At 43.9% G+C, this 19864-nt stretch overlaps 1 protein-coding gene across 7 annotated transcripts in view; it reads right to left on the reverse strand.

The window, feature by feature from the left end:
• The window catches only part of RSPRY1 (ring finger and SPRY domain containing 1), a 77417-nt gene that overhangs the window by 43761 nt on the left and 13792 nt on the right, over positions 1–19864 (reverse strand). For 4 of the 7 annotated variants that reach the window (XM_006031023.3, XM_006031021.3, XM_025212708.1 and 1 more), the window contains 2 exons: positions 9001–9156; positions 5284–5778 (listed from right to left, as the gene is read on the reverse strand). The exons of 1 other annotated variant lie outside the window; for it this stretch is intronic. In XM_006031023.3, the coding sequence (XP_006031085.1) occupies positions 5284–5630 (347 nt within the window). In that variant the 5' untranslated portion in view covers positions 5631–5778; positions 9001–9156. The remainder of the gene's footprint in view (positions 1–5283; positions 5779–9000; positions 9157–19864) is intronic. 2 more of the 7 variants (XM_006031024.3, XM_025212709.1) reach the window with 1 other exon arrangement.

The following is a 19864-nucleotide window of genomic DNA, read 5'->3' on the forward strand; positions in this document are numbered from 1 at the left end:
CCCCCCTTCCCCTCTGCAAGTCCCCCACCACATGGCCCCGGTTCTGAGCCAGCATAGCTAGGAGGGCCCGCATGCCAAGGGGCTCCACCTCCCCCACCCCCAGTTCCCATATTGGTGGATGGCTGTAGCCCGGAGCCAGTAAAGAGACATTCCAAAAGATAAGAAAATCTAGATAATAAAACAAGAGGGAAACTGGCAAGATCTCATATCAATTTAACCTAAAGAGCTATCCAAAGCCAGTGTCATAACACACGATTTTCCCAGGAAAGAATTCTAGCCATTTTTAGAGAAGTTACATGTGAATATTCAGAAAGAAACTGAAGCTTCAGCTCAGGCAACACTGGTGTATTTTTACATTAGGACTCAAGGATGGATTTAAGGATCCTGCAAGGATACAGGAAAATCAAATGACAAGATGCATTTAAAAAGTCCCATGGTGAAGTTTAGAGAAGACTCCTATGCAGTGTAATGAAGATCAATGCTGAGACCTTAAATGTTGTGTGCACCACGACTTGAGACCCATATTCTCAATTAGCAGTACTCCCCGAAGGCAGACATACACATGCAACAGACCTGCCCTGCAGCTGCAAATCTAAAAGCAATCAATAGCAATGTTCATCTTCAAAGGGTGTTGACAAACAAAATAATCTTCACGGACACACCTTTGTTGTAGATGGGTATTTTACCATTCGTATTTCACAAGCAATTAGAAGGAAGGACAGGATGGCACCTTAAAGACCAACTTGTTCAGAAAGGCATATCTGATATTTTCAGAGTATCTCCTTCTAGCTACTGCCGCTGCCCCCAGCCCTGCGGTATCAGCGGGTACCAGTACGTGCAACCCCGACCCTGCGCGTCCCGTCCTGGCTCCAGGCTCACCTGGCTGGGCTGAGCAGCAGCAGTGCAGGATAAACTGCTGCTCAGTGCGGGGCAAAAGCAGCCTCTCCCCCTCACCACCGCCAGCACTTCCAGGTGTAGCCACCAAGAGCGCGCACCAGGCTGCCCTGCATCTACACCACATCACCACCGCCTCTGGGGTGCCCTGTGCAGCACTGATAACAGTGTGGAGCAGCTGTGGGGCAAGCCAGAGGCAACGGTAATGGAGCCACAGGGCAGCCCAGCACAGCACGGGCTCCGGGCATCTGCACCAAAAACTGCCTGGTGGTGGCAAGGGGGAAGGGCCACTTTCCCTGCCATGCTGAGCAACAGCTTCTGCCTGGCTGCTGCTGCTCAGTGTGGACAGGTGAGCCTAGAGCTGGCGTAGACCATGTGGGACCAGGAATGCGTTCGCTGGTACCTGCTGCTACCGTGGGGCTGGGGACAGCAGCAGCAGCCAGAAGGAGGCACCCCAGCCATGCTGCATGCCCAGGGGCAAAAGGACACGCCACGGCTGGGCAATGCGGAGTGGACACGGGCCATGCTGGGGCTATGCGTTGTTGGCAGGGGCGGGGGAGGCGCCACAAGGCACGCGGGCTGTGGACTGTTGCAGGGTGGGGGCAGAGGCTGACCAGCCACACTGCCAACCCCACACTCTCCACCACACACAATCATGCACCCCAAAAACACCGTACCCACCCACACCCTCTCCCACACCTCTGGGGTAAGCTCTGTTCACTGTTACACTCACACAGCCACATACCACCCCCAGCTACCCTCCCCCTTCACATACTCCACAACCCCCCACAAACCCAATACCCACCCACACTCCACATACCCCCCATAACCACCCACACATACCTCCACACTCCACATACAGACACACAACCACATACATTCTCATCCCCCCACAAACCCCATACCTACCCAACCCATACCCCCCACATCCCTTCATATCCCCCCACAATATACAAGAGTAAGACCTCATTTTGAGCTATTATGCAATCACCTCTATACACTGCACAACACACAAATCAGGACAAAAACATTTTAAAAAAATAAAATTAAAATGTATTATTATGGATGTGTGATTTTTAGTATATAATTTTTTGTTGTTGTTCCAAGATGGCAAACCCCCTTCCCAAAAGGAGTACTTCCAGGGGCAAGGGGAGGGACTTCTGGTGGCCAAGGTCAGAGGCTAGGACTGAAACTTCTGGTCCCAAGATTTTGACAAGGGGGTGGGGCCACCCTTGCGGACCTTGACAGCTCACCAAAATTCGTTTAGCAGCCCTCCAGCCAAAATAATTGCCCACCCTGGTTTATGCCCTTCTTAACGAGTTAGTTACTAAGGTGCCATCCTGTCCTGCCTGATTTCAGACTAATAGAGGCAGACAGAGAAAAAGAAATATAGATTATGTTACTAAACCAAAGCCACCATGGTAGTGTGAATCAATGCCAAGATCAGGTCTAAAGAATTCCCTGCTACAAGTTTTGTGTTCAAAGCAATTACTGAAGTTTAAGAGAGTTAATATGCACCATACTGATGTGAACTGATTTTTAAATACCACTGAATTAAGAAACAAGAGAGACAAAAGAGATTAAAGGACAAAAGTTTGCAAACCTTAGAACAAAGAATTGCAGCAAGTTTAACAATTTCTAGCTAAAAACTGAATGAATGAGAATCTGGTATTCCCAGTTTAATGTGTTCACAATAAAAGGTTTTAAATAGATGTACTATCTCTATGTTGCTAAAAAGTAAATATGATACCATAAAAATAAAACTTGAAGAAAGGTGATCAGTTATTTTAAAAAAAAAAGCTAAAACCTGTTTAAAAAGAAAGGTGGCTATACCATAAACAGGAAAAAGGTGGTACCATACTGAGATTATTTTCTAGAGAAAAGATATAATGATAGAAGGTTAAGAAGAAAAAACAGGAAATGATAAAAAGATGCAATGAACAGAACTTTCTGATCAAATCTTGTGTTTTAGCCACCAATTCAGTAGTATACAAAAAAATGTAGATACAAAGTACAGAAACTTTGTATGTCTAAGTTGAACAAGTAATTTCAGTGCCATTTTCTGTGGCACTGCTTTGAAATCATTCTTATTCCATTCTTTCTTTCAGTGTCCTGAAGACTCCTCCATTTCATCCCTCCGTCGCCAAAACATTCTTCTTCTCGAGTAATACATTCTCTGAAGTATGTTACTGTGCTTTCTAATGATGGGGATGCTCACAAGCACCACCAGAAAAAAGATGCCCTTTTCTTTCAGTTTAAACTAAGTGCCTAAAGAAGTTTACTTTAACTCTTCCTTCTTTATAACAGACGTTTCGATTTTAAGTTGCCAATGCTTCCTTCATCCATTTTTACCCACGTTTCAGGTGAAAATATTTTTTTTCTTGCTCCCTACTGTGTGCAACAAAATTATTCAGACCACACAACATGCTCATTCTTGTTCAGACAGGTGAAACTCAATTACATATATCTGGGTGCTAGAAAAGTGGAGTGAAAGGGGGGAAAAGACAGCTTTCTTGTGGCATAATTTTGGTGAGAATGATAAAAATAAAATTCTAAAAACTTAGTTATCAACCTCAACACTTTAAAGGTCTTTAGGGCTCTGCAAAAAGCAACAAACATGGAAAACAAGTCTGAACCCTGTAATCCTTGTGCATCCACAACTCCCTCCACTGATATGCTGAATAAGCAAAGATGACAGCAGAATGATTTGTCCTTAAAGGGCACATCCTCATGAGCAGGAAAGTGCATTTCCCTGGGGACAAATAGCAGCAGCACATATTTCATAGTTTCATAGTTGGGAGGGTCAAAAGGGACCTAAGCAGATCATCTAGTCTGACCCCCTGCCATGGGCAGGAAAGGATGCTGGGGTCAAATGACCCCAGCTAGGTGGCTGTCTAGCCTCCTTTTGAAGACCCCTAGGGTAGGGGCAAGCACCACTTCCCTTGGAAGTTGGTTCCAGCTCCTTGCCACCCTGACGGTGAATAGTGCCTCCTGATATCTAGTCTGAATCTACTCTCGGTCAACTTACGGCTGTTGTTCCTTGTTACCCCTGGTAGTGCTCAGGGGAACAGGGACTTTCCCACTGCCTGCTGCTCCCTCTTGGCAAGTTTGTAGGTGGCCACCAGATCCCCTCTCAGCTTTCTCTTGTGGAGGCTGAACAGGTTCAGGTCTCGTAGCCTCTCCTCGTAGGGCCTGCCCTGCTGCCCCCTAATCATGTGGGTGGACCTCCTCTAGACCCTCTCGATACTGTCCGCATCCCTCCTGAAATGCAGCGCCCAGAACTGGACGTGGTACTCCAACTGTGGCCTGACCAGTGTCGCATAGAGGGGGAGGATCACCTCCTTGGACCTGCTTGTGATGCATCTGTGGATGCATGACAGGGTGCGGTTAGCATTCCTGACCGTGTCCCCACATTGGCGGCTCATGTTCATCTTGGAATCAATAATGACTCCAAGATCCCTTTCTGCCTCTGTGCTGATGAGAAGGGAGTTCCCCAGCCTGTAGGTATGCTGCTGGTTCTTCCTCCCCAGGTGCAACACCTTGCACTTGTCCGTATTGAAACCCATCCTGTTCTCATCTGCCCACCTCTGTAACTTGTCCAGATCTAGTTGTAGCCTGTCCCTCCCTTCTAGCGTGCCCACTTCTCCCCACATCTTAGTGTCATCTGCAAACTTGAACAAGGTGCTTTTCACCCCCTCGTCCAAGTCGCCAATGAAGATATTGAACGGTGCTGACCCTGCTACTTGTCCCTGGAGAACGCTCCTGCACACATGCTCTGGAGTGTGGCAAGTTGCCCTGGGTGGGGTAGGGGAGCCTGGGGTCATCACCTGAGCTGGCCCTAGCAGCCTTTCCTGAGATCCTGGGGCATCAGTTGTGGCAATCCAGGTGTGGGAATCCTGGCCAGCAGCCAGAGCGTGGCTCAGGTTGGCCAGGCTTTGGTTTGGGGTAACACATGCTGCTGCCACATGCACCACCCCACCCTTTTCTGGTGCATGCGGAAAAAAAACACGTACATGTGCAGCACGTGTGGTTTGCAGCGTTGCAGGTAGGTTTGCGGAGCCACAAACTACACGTGTGCATTCATGGGGATGTGCCCAAAAACTGTTAGATTTATAACCAGGAAGAAAAGCTTTGTTAAGCACAAACTAATGAAGATCAAAGTGCTCTCTTTTTCTTTAATTCTGCAGAGCCATTTTCAGGAAAAAAGACATACAAGGAAGTAAATAAAAACACCCCAAAGCTTTTGATCTTTGGAAAAAAGATAACACATTCCCTTTAAGATACTAAGTATGTGTACATTCTGGGTTGAGGAGGAGATTTTAAGGCAAGCAAAGTTTGCTAGGGCAGAAATTTCATCAATATTGAAATAATCTTTTGCATGGTACTTACTTATCTACCAGCGTCCGAATCACTGCCAGCGTGTCAAGCACTAGCCCGTCCACATTCTGTTTTTTTCTTCTTGGTTCATGTGGGCCTCGACCCCTCCTGGGTGGCCTTACAGGGTCCCTTGGATGGCTTCTTGCTTCAGGTACTGGTACTCTACTGGTCTCTGCTTGCCGGTTCTGAGATTCCACGTTGTCTTCTACTCCGCTATCCTCTCGACATACGCAGGAGTTTCCCATGTTGCTAGCCCCCAAGGTTCCCAATAAAAAGGGGAAGTGCTGCCCTAAAGTCAGCAGTATACCTTGAAAAAGGCTTCTACTAGCGTAGAACACAACCAAAGCAACTACAATCATCTAGAAAGTTTTAAAAGTAATGTTTTTGTGATCCTGAATTGTGGCCTTTGCATTGTACACATTGTTATGAGCTGGAACAAGGGGGAAGTTGTAGATTTAGGTCCCGACATCATCAATTAAGAAATGCATTGGTCATCCAGAAGTGAGTCTGGAGAGGAAAAAAAGGCTAAATAAAACAGACTTGCTTCATTTAATTATTCTGCTGAATAACTGGCAAGTATTCAAGTTCCCACCTCAGTAGCAAAGTAAATACACTATTTGGGGATATACCATTAACCCTAGCTTGTCACTTTTCCATTTCCCTCAGGCTCTATATGTTGGTGTTACAAATATCATCCTACCCTGTAACAGCATTCCCCTTCTCCCGTGATCCCCTTTGCACAGGCTCTACCCCATTTTCCCCAGCATTCCATGGGCTGTACCCTTCCCCCCACGCAATAACTACCTTTCAAATAACCATTTTTCACCATGCCAGAGATGCTGCATATCCTAAATCCTTTCCCATGTTCCGTGCTCCCCATTTCCCACCAGAAAAGGGCCTTCATGCTTCTCAATCTCAACCACCCCCTCCTTACATAGCATTATCACCCTTTCCACTGCCCCCACCTTGCCACCATCTAGGCGATAAGCAGGGATCTTGATTTTCTGTTTAAAAAACCCAAATGCTCCGATTAAAAAACCCCAAATCCACGTTTTTCCACACCGCAATTAGAAGCCTACAAGTGCCTCAGTCATTATAGTAAAATAAATTCTAAATACCTATATATTTTGGAGTTTTATTTAATTTTATTTTTTTATTATGGGAAATCAGAGCTCCCCCTGCCCCCTTCACTCACCAGGACTGTGGTCATCACCCTCATTGCTTTGTGGCACTAAGCAGCCCCAATATGCCAGTTGGTATCCTGACCCCTCCCATGCCAGTGCCCCTCACTCCTGACCTACAGCCACCAACACCCACAGTTCTGCTGGTGTTCCTCACTCCTAACCTGCAGTCCTCAGCTCCCCCCCCCCCCCCCCTCACTCATGACCCACAGCCCCCTGCTCCTTCAGCCCTGCCTGAAGCCCCCCCACCCCAAGTCACCAGGGCTATGGGACACTCCTTCTTGTTCCCTGCTCTGTGGGCACCAGCTGCAGCTGGCCAGCAGGAGGCAGCGGCTGCTGTGGCTGGACAGGAGTGCAGAGCCTGGCGCCCCCCCGTATGGGTGGCACAGCCAGAGCGGAGCTGAGCAGAGCCTGTGGGGGTCAGGAGAGGATGCAGGCCGCACGCTGTGGGACTGAGCTCCCTGCCCTGCTGCCCTCCCCACAGGGGCCTCTGTAGCCCAGCAGGAGGGACCTGGAGTGGAAGGGTAGAGTGGGGCTGGAAGTCTTGATGCCACCAACACCTCTGGGAGCCCCACGCCAGCCATGCCACCATGGTGAGGCACCCCTACACATGCAGCAGCAGGGGCTGAGCTGACAGGAGGCACCTTGCCATGGCACAAATGGCATGGGGCTCCAATGGCAGTTGAGGCCTCACCGAACCCCCACCGAGTTGTGCCCCTCCACTGCTGCCATGCATGCAGGGGTTCCTTTCCATGACAGCATAGCTGGCACAGGGGTCCTGGTGGCAGCAGTGATGGCACCAAGCCTCCCCACCCATCAGCCCCCATTTCAGGTCCTGTCCACTGGGACAGGAAGGCCCCTGCGGGGTGGGCAGCAGGGCAGGGAACCCCAAGCCCCGCAGCAGGCAGCCTGCATCCGCTCCCGCCCACAAATCTGAGAGAGCACATGCCCTCCCATGCCCAATGATGGGTTGCCTCTGCTGCCCATCCCATTCCCAAGAATGCGCACAGTGTTGGGGAGCCAGCTCCCCTACTAGCCACCTGTGGCTCCATCCCACTTCCCCAGCTGACCCCGCTGCTGTGCATTCCTGTCAAGGACCTGAGCACCACCCCAGCTGGGCAGCCTCCCCATCTGCCAGCTCTGCCCCCACTCCCTCCCTCGCTGTAGGGGCCTCGATCTACAACCCCACCCCCACAGACTTAACTACAGGCAACCGAGGAAGCTATTGTCTGGCTGCACCACACATACATGTGGTGCCCCTTGCATCCTGCTGCATCCCTCTACAGGGATGAATTATGCAAATAATGGAATGAGGGAGGGAGATGGAGTGATTCCTAAAGGGTGGGGTGGAACTGAATGTGTGTAGGGTTATGCAAATGATGGAAGGAGAGGCGGGGAAAGGAGTGGGAGGGTGGGATTGGAGGCTGAGTTATATAAACAATAGACCAGGGCTATGGGAGGGAGGTGGGGTTACGCAAAATAGTGGGGAATGAAATGGAGATGGAGGGGTGGGGGGGCTGGGCAGGGATGCCTCCACTCTCTCCCCTCCCTCCAAGACTGCAGGTCTTTCTGCATACTTTTCTCCTTGCTGGTTTGTTTTGTTTTTGTATTTTGTTTTGTTTTTACAATGAGTGCACCCAAAATGCAAAACTCACCACTTGGGGATGGCCTGAAACCACAGCTTAAATTGCTCTGATTAAGCCCAGAGAAGCCATTAATGCACGCTTAATAACATTTGAATTAATGGCTTCCCCAGGCCTAATTAGGGTTTAGGGTGTGGTGGCAATCTTTGGGGAGGGACGGGACTGCCGTATCCCCTCAAACAGAGGCACAGCAGGGCCCTGCCATGCTTAGTCTGTGAATATGGCAGCTGTGCACAATCTGCCTGTGAAATCGGATACCCACCTCCGAGTTTGGTAGACCCCTAGCTATAAGGTTCATGTTGCAAAGCCAAGCAGTCAAAAAGCTACAAAGGATAAAAAATAAAGATACCTATAAAACCACCACAATTTGCCCCACCCTTGTGCATATGCATTATGATACAGTTTTAGCTATATTATAACAGACTTTTTCCACCCCCTGTCTGTAGGACACCTGCCTCATTCAATGCACAATGTTCTGTTATTCTACCTACGACTGTTTGGTTAGCTGGCCTAATGCCCTACTTGTTGCACTCTGTCCTGTGAAAGAACTATTAGTTTTCTTGTTCTTTGTCTAAAGCTCTTGCAACTAAAATTACTTCACAAATATTAATTCACTTATTATCACAACAACTCTGTGAGATAAAGGGGTGGAATTCCCATTTTATAAGGAGAAAGACTGCAGTTAAAAGTATCCATAACATTTAGGGGTGCGGTTTGACACACCTAAAACCTCGATTTTTTGATTTTTTTTTTTTTTTTAAAAGAGAAGTAATCATCATATAGAACTTCATATATTCAAGTTAATTCCTGTTTACTTCAGCTGCAGTTGCTAGTGCTCACTCCTTCTGCAAATTAGACATCAGTATATCAAACCTAGTACCCAGAAAACAAGGAGGAACACTTACAAAAAGTTGGGTTTAGGCTATTTGACTAGCTGTATAAGCTGCAGCAGAGAGACGGCTTTGTCCAACAGTCCAGTGCAGCACTCAACTGCCTTCAGTCATGATGCCAGCCTCTCTTCCCGAAATCCCCCGATTCATTCCCCAAACATCCTCCAACTTCTGCAAAAAAAGAAAGAGAGAGTCCTAAAAAGAGAATAAAACCCTCAAACAAACAAACCACATTCCTTCAGTATAGACAGCTTTCCCTAGATCAGATCCACAGCAGCACAGTGAGCAAGTGAGGCAGGAGTTTGGCTTTTCTTTCTTTCTTTTTTCTTTTTTTTTTTTTTGGGGGGGGGGGGGGGGTCCTCATGTGATCACCCAATTAAAGACTGTATCATAGTGCACATACACAAAGACATATTATTTACAGATTTTCAGCTTTCCTCTTAAATCTCCAGGTGTTGAGATCTAGGGGTCAGCCACACCTCCCCTGAGAGCACGTGGTAAAAATTATAAGAAACTGCAAAGTAAAAACAGATGTCACCATTCACTGCCATACATTTTTTGTGATGACTCAAAGTGACACCAAATTAAAGTCTATACCTTCTGTCATGCCACAATGTGGCAGTAACAAGAAGTAGTTATAAATTCTGCTGCTTTATTGAGGCAGACATCTATTTGGTTGCCAGTCAGATGACTGATGTCTCAGCTCTAGGGCTGCACCGGACTGAGCTCCCAAAGATTGCCAGGGTTGTCTCTGCAAGTGGGGAACATGTCACCTGTTGTCCTCCAAGATCAACAAGACGGACAATGAGCAAAGTGTTTTGCCGAATGAAGCAGATAAGTTCTGCTAGGACATATCCCGGCAGTTCACATGTTTTACTTGAGGATATCTGTTTCTAGCCAGAGAGAAAGAGACATCCTTCCTTCAACTCTATAGACATTCTCTCTCTTTCCTCCAGGTTGCATGATGGAAAGGTACACATATAAAAAGCAGCAGTGTTTATATAGTTTTAAAAAAATAACACAAATGAATTGACTTCCAATTAGAAAGATGTGCTTACAGGACTGATCCACGCCATAGACTTAGCAGTGAACCAACTGCTTAGTCTACCCATAGATAAAATGGAGATTTTGTACAAGTTCTTATTTAACATATTATTTTTACATTAGAGAGGTTAAATGAACAGGAATTGCAGATGCTCAGTGCCTCAGAATCAACTCCCAAGGGTTTTTTGTTTGGGTCGAGTCATTTTTTTCACTGGGAATTTTGAGACCGAGGCAGCTTTATCCATTCTTAATCCAAGTTATTTCCTTTATCTAGCAAGAAAAAGAAAACTTGTGCAGAAATCATGCTAAGCAGTTAACTAAGAAAAAAAAAGGTGCCATAGCATGCATGATTGGAGACAAGCAAATAGGATTTCCAAACCCAACTGTAGTATTGATTGTTAAAACATTTCACATAAAAAAAAATAGTTAAGTAGGACCCAGCAATTAAGACAAACAGAAGTTAACAAAACATTAGTCTGCTGCTCTCAGCTTTAATAAACTGGGGTAGATAATGTCTTTTTTAATTAAAGCATTTTTTCTTTTTAAAAACAGACTTAAAATATAAAATTATGTCAACCTATATTAGAGCCTACTTTGATTACAAGTATTAAGCTCTACACACTTGGTCCCAAAACTTAAAAGAAAACATTGTTATTGGCTAAACTGCTATAGCCAGAGCTGAAGTGCTATAACAGTTTTTGTTTTGTTTTGTTTTTTTACCAGCATTAGCCTCTCCTACAGGTACAGAGATCTTAATTTCAGTTGCTAGTTAATTTAGTTTTAAGAAGCTAATTGTGAGTTGAAAAGCAGGTAAACTAGTTTTCGCTTTTTAACCTATGAATAAAATTAGATATAAACGGATGAGACATTAATTCCAAAAAAGTCTTCCAAGACATTATGACCAGAAATAATTCAGTTCATTGATTAGCTATGCAATACTTCCTGTTTTTTTAAGCTTTTGATAAATTAGTTTAAATGCGAAGGTTGGGAGAAGTTTCAGATAAGCTCTCAGTGCTAAGGGCACTTATACACAAACCAGGAAGCTACTTCAATGCACTGTAATTACAGACACAATTAATCGAGTGCGGCAATAACTGCACTCCAGCCAGCTTCCGCCTCTTGTGTATCAGTGTCCTGCGCTTCAAGCCTCCACCATTTTGAAGTGTGGGAATGCTGATGATACAAAACGCTTTGGGCACTTTAATTAGAGCGGTTTTTGGAGCCGCTACTTAAAGTGCACCCCTGCAACACGTGTAAAAATGCCCAAAGGGTTTTTCTGCAAGTCTGAAAACACTGATGTAGCCGGAGCTAAATAATAAATAGAATAGCCTGTGGAAAACTCCATATAGAAATAACATCAGTCTGTTGAAAGAATGGAACAGGGCTACAATACCACTCCAATACTACTTCAAAGGTTTTTGATAAATTTACTTTTTGTTATTTAAATTGGAACATTTAAGGTGCTTTTTTATTTAGCAAATAATTTAGAATATGCTATTATTGCATATTGGATAGAAATTGTAATTCAATGAAGGCAGCTTAAGTTGCGAGAAAAAAATATTACCAAAAGTATTTTATAACACATGAATCTAAATAAATTGAAGCAATTATGAGGCTGAGCATGAAAGTGTATGAATGAGTGTTTTTACCTGGGCAGCAAAAGGATTGCCATGGTTAGTGTAAAAGCTATCATTAGTTGGAAATAAGCATGTTTTAAATAGTTCCAACAAATGGTGTTTCTCAAGTAGGGTGCCTTGAGATCCTTTCAAGGGTGCTAAGGGGTGCCATGTGACATTAGTACTGTTAACTGTGTAAGCATGATTCACAAGAAAAAACAAGAGATTTCAACTATGAATCCAAAGTGTTTAAAACATTCTGACCTGTTGTGGTCCGAGTTATTTGCAACAGAAGAATTACTCCATTTTGTAGTAATAACAACTCAAGTGAAAAAAAAAAAAAAAAAATCAAGCTGGCATTTTCTGAGGGGCACCCTGAGTCCATCAAGGGGTGCTTTAAGTCTGGAAAGGTTGAGAACCACTATTTTAAATCAGAAGTTTCTCATTTGCCCCTTTAAATGGTGATTAAGATCAGCAATTTAAATTTACTGTGTAGCACGCACAGTTTCAGGGCAGCTTGGCTTCTTTGTGTCAGGCTCTAACAGATGCAGATTATAATTCCTCGGGCCACAATTACACCCCGGAAAGAAGCACAACATGGACTTTTATCATAAGGAATTAATCATTAATTCCACTCTGATTTCACTTTTGGCAGCTGCCAGAGGTATGGGGAAGGCACAGGGCCACATGGAGCAAGGAAACAAAGATTAAGTTGGAAAATTTTTCTGAGATAATTGTTTTTCTTGAGGTGCAAGTAATGTACCATTCCCAGAACAATGCAGGGGACAACTCCAACTAAGTTTAGAACTAAACCCACCAGCAAAAGAGCATCCGAAGAGGAACCATGCTCACTTTCACAGCCTTGGGATCTGGAACTCCTCCGTCCTCCCCCCATATTACTGATTGCCTGAAGGAGGGACTAAACTCTACCTGCATCCACCTAGCTATGAAAAACAGAACTGGAAACTTAACGTAGTTAACTAAAGCTCTTTTATCCACCTAACAGAAGTTCATCAGGCACCACTGAATTTCTGCAGTTGTTGCCGTTTTCTTTCATAGAACTGCTGAACAAGGCTGTATTTATGTGTGCATCAAGACATAGCTGCCAAGTGCGTGCGTGTTCATTCTGCTTATAGTTTGTAAAGACAAAAACAGAAGACTTGAAGAGACCATCTGGACCTTCAAGTGCAGAAAAACATGCAATAAGTGATTGCCCAAATGGATCCCCTTGAACATCCTCCAAACCTCCAAAATCCTCCATGGTCACAGATCTCTGCCTAGCAAACCTAGGACTTTTTAATGTGGACAACACAAAGCTACCAGGAGACAAGGACACCACCAAGGCACTGAGTTCTGTGAGAGCTAGGTAAAACACATTAAGATTACAGGAAGCAGATTACACCCCATGCTACAAAGTAAAGAAAGGGGCTGGGTGAAGGAAAACTAATGGTCTTTGCCAGTCTGACCTAAAGAAAAATCTACCTGACCTCAAATCTGAGATCAGTTTAATCCTGAACACATGAGTAAGACCCACCACTCAGGCACTGGAAAAGGATCAGACCAAAATGACAAACATGCCTAAACTGCGGTCTCAAAGCAAGGTCTCAAAGGACCCAGGTCTCAAAGCAAGCCCTGTAAAATGCTAGTTGACTAGGCACAAGAACATAGTACATGTTTTGAAGAGGGAAGGAAATGCCCCCCTCTCCCCTTAAACTTTGGTAAACGGCAATGAAATAGACTGTATCTGGACTGGCAGACTTTTCACTAAAGCTCTGTTAGGCAGCCATGAAACATGATTTTTAATCAAGTAGATGATAAGCATTCTTAGTCAATATGAATGCTGAAAATAAAGGACTGAACACAGTCCTAAAATCTGGACTTGATGGAGGGGAAAAAAAAAAAGTTAAAGTGAGCTTACAACCTCCCCATCGCTGATACATTTCAAGTGTGACACAAAGGAAAAAAAAAAAAAAAAAAGAGAGGAACGAGTAGAAACACAAGCAGTTCCATTACATTAATAGAACTGATTTGTTTGTGAATTGAGACAAGCAACGGAATACAGGAATATGACCTACCCAGGAGAGGGGCACTGCATTATCTAATCAAGAAAGTACACAAATTCAGAACTGCATAAAGCTGAGAAAGATAACAGTGTTAGTAATTAAAGATAAAGGAAGTACAGACAGGAATTTATGGTTAAATGTATGCTACAGACCATCTAATCAAGCAGGTAAAGTGGGCAAGGACCTCCTAAAGCAGAGGCCATAGTACTGTAGCAAAGAGGACTTGACTGTTTTTCCAAAAACTTGCATAGTGCAATTTATAAAATGGACTTTGGTGGGGCCAGGACTTCATCCTGGGATTACCACTTTGACAAAGAAGTTTTGCCATGGAAATGAGCAACAGTTAAAAAAAAAAAAAAAAAAAAAAATAGTCAAATGATTGGACAATAGAAAAACACCAGTGACAAAACACCAGTGAGCTTAATTGTGCAAACAGAAGCAGTTCTCCTTAGAATCAAGAACTCGTATTTCACACTTGAGCAATCACGGAATTGCTCCTGTAAAAAGGGAAAAATAAACTTAAGGAAATGAGAGAATGTTATAGGAAGTGTCAAACTTGGCCTACCATTTATACAATTGAAGGCAATTATTTATAAAACTGCCAGCCAAGAAGTGCTTCAAAAAAGTCACAGAAAGGACTTCAACATACCAGCCTGCACTGTCTGCAGGCCAAATATTTTAGAAACAAGAATTTAAGAACAACAGTGTTCTCCTGTCATTGTTTATTAATTTCATCGTACATGTTGAGAAGGGAAAAGACTAAACAAAAAAGCACAACTGGAATAGATTTTCAAAGTTTTCTTTCTTAGATTAAGAAAAGTCCTGCATTTGGGACAAAATAACTGTATGCACAAATACACTGACTGGGGAGCAACTGGCTAGGCTGGAATATTTCAGATAAAACCATGGAGGTCACAGTAGACCATAAACTGAATATGAGCCAACAATGTGCTCTTTCTGAAAAAAAGGTCAAAAGTAAAATGGACTGTTAACAGGAGTGTCACTTGCAAATCAAGGGAAGCAATTCTGTTGATCTATTCAGGACTGGCAAGGTCCCACCTGGAGTAGTGCCCAGTTTTGGGCCTCACACTTCAAGAAGGATGCGGATAGACTGGAGTCCAGCACAAAGCAACAAAAAATATTAGAAGAGTGGGAAACAAGACTTATGAGGAAAGGCTGAAAGAGTTTGAGTTATCTAATCCAGAGAAAAGACCGAGAGGGGTCTTGGTTAAAGTCTTCAAATATGCAAAGGGAGATTAGAGAGGGATAGAGATGGGCTTTTCCCTGTGGCTGCAGCAGACAGGACTAAGAGTAATGGCCTCAAGCTTCAGCAAGGGAAATTTAGGTTGGAGATTAGAAATTTCTGATTATAAGAAGATAAAGAATTGGAACAGGCTATCTAGAGAAGTTGCAAAAACATCCCTGGAAATATTCAAGAACAGGTTGGACATACACTTACTTGGCTTAGATGGTTTAGTCAGGGATGATCCTGCCTTGAGCAGGGGGCTGGATAAGATTACCTTGTGAGTTCCCTTCCAGCACTACCTTCCTAAGAGACTATAAGGGATTTGTAATAAGATGAGTAAAAAGACAGTCTGAAACGTAATTTTAAGTTGATCATATCCTTTTGACTGTTATTTTGGACTAGTTATTTTTAATGTTTCAAGTTTGGTCTGAGAATGTTAACTTCTACTGACATGAAAGGTAAACGGCAACACATTAATTGCCTCATAATAGCACAGTGCTCAACTGGGAATACAAATATAATATCCCATCATTTTGCATACAGAAACGCCTAACATTAGACATCGGAAATTCATATGGGTCAGGCCATCTTATATAAAGATAATAGGAAGAAAGGACCAAATTTAATTTCCCATGATGGGATGGTCTGATTAAATGGTATGTAGCATACCTTTAACGAGGAATTCCTGTCTGCGATACCTTAATCCAATGGTATACAATCTTCAGTGCTTGTTACCAACTCTCCACAGAGACTCAGTAATTACCATACAACACAGTTTCAAAATAACCAATATTAAATGTACAAAAAGGCTTGGAAACTCAGAACAAAACACAAATCACTCATAGGGCCTGAAATATGCACTCTTCCTTTCTTTAAAAAAACCCTTGAAAGGAGTAGTAATTTTGTTTTAGTGGGTAAATTGCAATTAATTAATGTTTGTTCTGTCAGGAGAAAGGAAGCAGAACAAATATATTAATTACAGATTGTGACAGGTTACCCTCCTCCCCCATCCAAAGAGCAGTTTAGCTTTTTCACTTACATCCCTGAAAATTAGTGGTTGCACACACCAGTAATGCACATGATCCATTAAATCTTTAATTAGGGTTGAAGGAAAAAATTACTGTCAAGTTCATTAACTCACAGTTGTCTAAAGATAACCAATTGTTATGCAATTAGGGTTTAAATGTAACAAGGTGGCAAACACAATTTGCTTTCTTGAATCAAGCCTGCAAACTTCTTCCAGCAGAGGTTTTATTTTGATTTCTTTGATTTAGCCAGTTCTCTCACGATGCATTCTAAAAAGGACATCTTGCAGTTGTCACTGTTTCTAGTAGGAATTAAGCTAGGAGTTGGGAGAAGGTATCATACCTGGGATCAATAGGTATCACACCTGGGATCAATAAAGCTGTGCTGGCAAAACTGAAACAGATCCATACCTAACATAAAACTATATGCAAGAGGCAAGGATTTATGAGAGTGATATCTTTTATTGGACCAAATTCTTGCCTCTCAAGTAATTCCTGGGCCATTGTGGGTATGACACCACTAGCACTACCATAAAAGCTATAAAAAACTATAGCTAAAATATCAAATACAGCTTAATTTTTTCTGAACAAAAGATGTGGCGTGGGGAGGAAAATTAGGAACTGTACTCTAAGAGCAGGTGAAACTTAGCAAGCTTTGTCAGCATAGCTGTGTCAGAGAGCTGCATGTAATTTTTGTTTCCTTTGCTAACATAGCTATGCCAATAAAAACCCAGGTGTAGATCCAGTTCTGTCAGTTTAAAAAGTGCTGGGTCGGGAACTGGGGAAAGTTTCGCAATTTAGCCACAACCAAAATTAAATGGGCAAACCTTTCTAGTGGAGACTTAGTCCAAGTAAATCCTAACCAATCTTGCAATATTGCTGAAGTTCATCATAAGGAGAAAAAGGGATGAGGTGAACAAAGGCTGAAGTGCCAAATAACCAGTAAACATTTCTTAAAATTGGAGAAACTAACTACAGAACTTAAACCTCTGTGTTAAAAAGCACACCAAGAACCCCAACTTGAATTCAGTGCAACAGAGCAAAACCAGAAAACCAAGTTTCTCCAGAAGACTGTTTTTAGATTTTTTTTCCCCGGTATCACAGAAACAGATTACTGCAAATCAAACCAAAACATAAAGCTTTTATATACTGAAGCAGACTCAGTTCTGTTTGGAAATACCAGGAGTTGTAAAGTAAGCTACAGTATGAAAAGAAAGTTTCCAATATACAGTATAGTTAACACTGCAACCAGTTTTCCCACTATGAACTTGGTTTCTTTTTCACTCACCTACTCCAAAGTGCTAAAAGGAGGTTTTCTCTGTTTCTGTGGCTTGTTTTCCTCACTTCCCTACTCCTTTCCCCATCTGCCCCCAAATTCTCATCTGTCCTGTTCTCACATTTGATTTAAACCTGTTTGACACACATGGGTTTGAAGATTAGGAAGGCGTGTAAGTTATTTTTAATTATTCTTTTCTTGTGCTATAATAAGCAAGTAACCTACAAATTGCAACATTTCCCTTTATTTATAAAAAGGCACTGGCAAGTGCTTTTTGCCTTTTCGAAGGAAAAAAAAGACTGCACATACACTACTGAAGTAGAAACCAAATAATATTTTGGGAGCAAAAACTAACAAGTTGAAAATGGTGCTCATTCTACATAAACACCTCTAACCATGCTCTTTCAAAAGCATCTGCAAAATGTAAGATACACGCCAGCCATACAGTGGGTTTGCCAATTTTTTCCCCTTAAAATCACGCCCCCCCACCCTTACACCCCAGTTCAACGGAGTTTTTATTCAATATCTCATTCTTCCCCCTGCCAGAACCCCAATCTAACTACCCACTCCCAGAATCCTGCATCATCTTTCTCCTGAACCTCCAGCAAAGGGAACACGTATGAAGAAAGGGTACTGTAGGTAAAGCTTGCACTTCAGTGCTACTGCCTGTTCTGAAATTAAAGGACTTCAGTTTCCGGAGCAACGAGGAAGGCAAGTCTTCTCTGACTAAGGTTACATTTAAGTTCTTAAATTAGAATAACTATTTTCAACTTCTGTCAATCCCTAGTACAAATCTGCAGACTAGTACTACCAGAACATCCCTGCGTTCAACACTTTCTCTTTTTCAAAGAAAGAAAAAGAACCTGTTGCATGTATTCATAATGAACTCTGGTTGGATCGGTACAGGCACCACAGCTAGCAGCTAGGATGAAACCTCCTGAGACTTCTGGCTCTGACCAAAATGCTACTCTAAGATGACATCTGAATCAAAGAGCTCACCTAGGGCAGGGACCGGCAATTTCTTCCAACAGCAGGCAGGAGTGACCCAGACCAGGTCTAAGGTGGAGTGCTAAGATCTGGCTGCCACCTCTCCTCACTGCCCAGCCACAGTATAGCATGAATGAAGTGCCTGATGATAGCAGTGTGGGCAAGTTCCCCCCACTGCCAAAGCCACTGCTCTGCAGGCTGACCCAATGGCTCCATGGACTCCCGGATCCAGCCCATGGGCCACAAGCTGCCAGCCACAGACCTGGGGTATTCTTGGGAGGAACTGTTTTACTCTTTTATCTGTTTTTGATGGTGACCAGACACTTAAACATTGTCACACTATTACTTATTTAGAAATCAAGCTGGACCAGACCCTTACCTATCACCAGCATCTGGAAGGGGTCCAGGGTAAGGTTAACAGCAAAGGAGCTCTTATCCGTCACCTTGCTGGCACCACCTGGGATGCAAGTTTTCAAACACCTCACACCTCCTCTATGACACTTGCATATGCTCCTGCTGAGTACTACACACCAGTATGGGGCCAGGGCATGCACACTAAGCTAGTGGATTCCAGCCTTAACAGCATTATAATGACCATAACCCAGAGGTGGGCAAAATGTGGTCCGGGGGCCAGATGCGGCCTGCCAGGCCATTCTATCCGGCCCGCGCGGCCCCTAAAAAAATTTAGAAAAGAATAAGCTGCCCTGGGATGCCTGTCATGCGGCCCTCGATGGCTTGCCAGAACTCAGTAAGCAGCCCTCCGCCCAAAGTAATTGCCCGCCCCTGCCATAACCAGATGCCTTATGCCAGCCCACTGACTGCTTACCAGTCCCCTCAGGCATTCTGTCCCCTGACATCCAGAGACAAGCTGCTACTCTGGCCCTAGGCCTCAAAGCCCAAGATCCAGACCATTCTTTAAACTCCAGCCTAGTAGTCCCAAGCCAGAAACCCAACTACCACCTGAAGTCTCAGAATCCATTCTTCACTCAGGCCACTAAGCCCATCAAATTTGCATATGGCATATTACTTACACCCTGGACCTCCCATCAGTGGAGCAGAAAATATGATGCACAAGACCTGAGGCTAAAGAACTTCCCCCCCAGCACCAGCTTCCGCCCCTCAGGATGGCAGCTGCTCCACAGAGCCTGGACTGCTCTTAACCCTCACAGAATGAGTGTTGGACAGTTTAAGGCAAGCATGCACTTTTGTAGCCTCTCCAATGACACTGGCTGTAGCTGTGGTGCTCAACCTCAGACGGCTGACCATCATCTACAAACGCCGTTACAACACTCCTTCGGGCGTCCAAGGTCTTACTGACATAGACCATTCTACCTGTTGCTGGCTTTGTGGCCCTCATGCTTCCAACATATGAGCGTGTTGATGCTTGCTTCATCACCATCATCATCATCATGTGTTTTTATGACTTTTTAATGTAAGGCAGAAAGTGGGGCAGGGTGGCATGTTCAGAAATGCCTAAAGTTTTTGTAGGTAGTAACAACAGTCTGCTTCCTCAGATGCTACAAATGTTCTATGAACAAGTCCATTCATAGCATTTAACGAAGAAGGCTGCTGCCTACGAAAGCTTATGCATATCTGAACAAGTTATTTTACAAGGTGCCACT

Source organism: Alligator sinensis, unplaced genomic scaffold, assembly GCF_000455745.1.
Source record: "Alligator sinensis unplaced genomic scaffold, ASM45574v1 scaffold1000_1, whole genome shotgun sequence".
NCBI lineage: Eukaryota > Metazoa > Chordata > Crocodylia > Alligatoridae > Alligator > Alligator sinensis.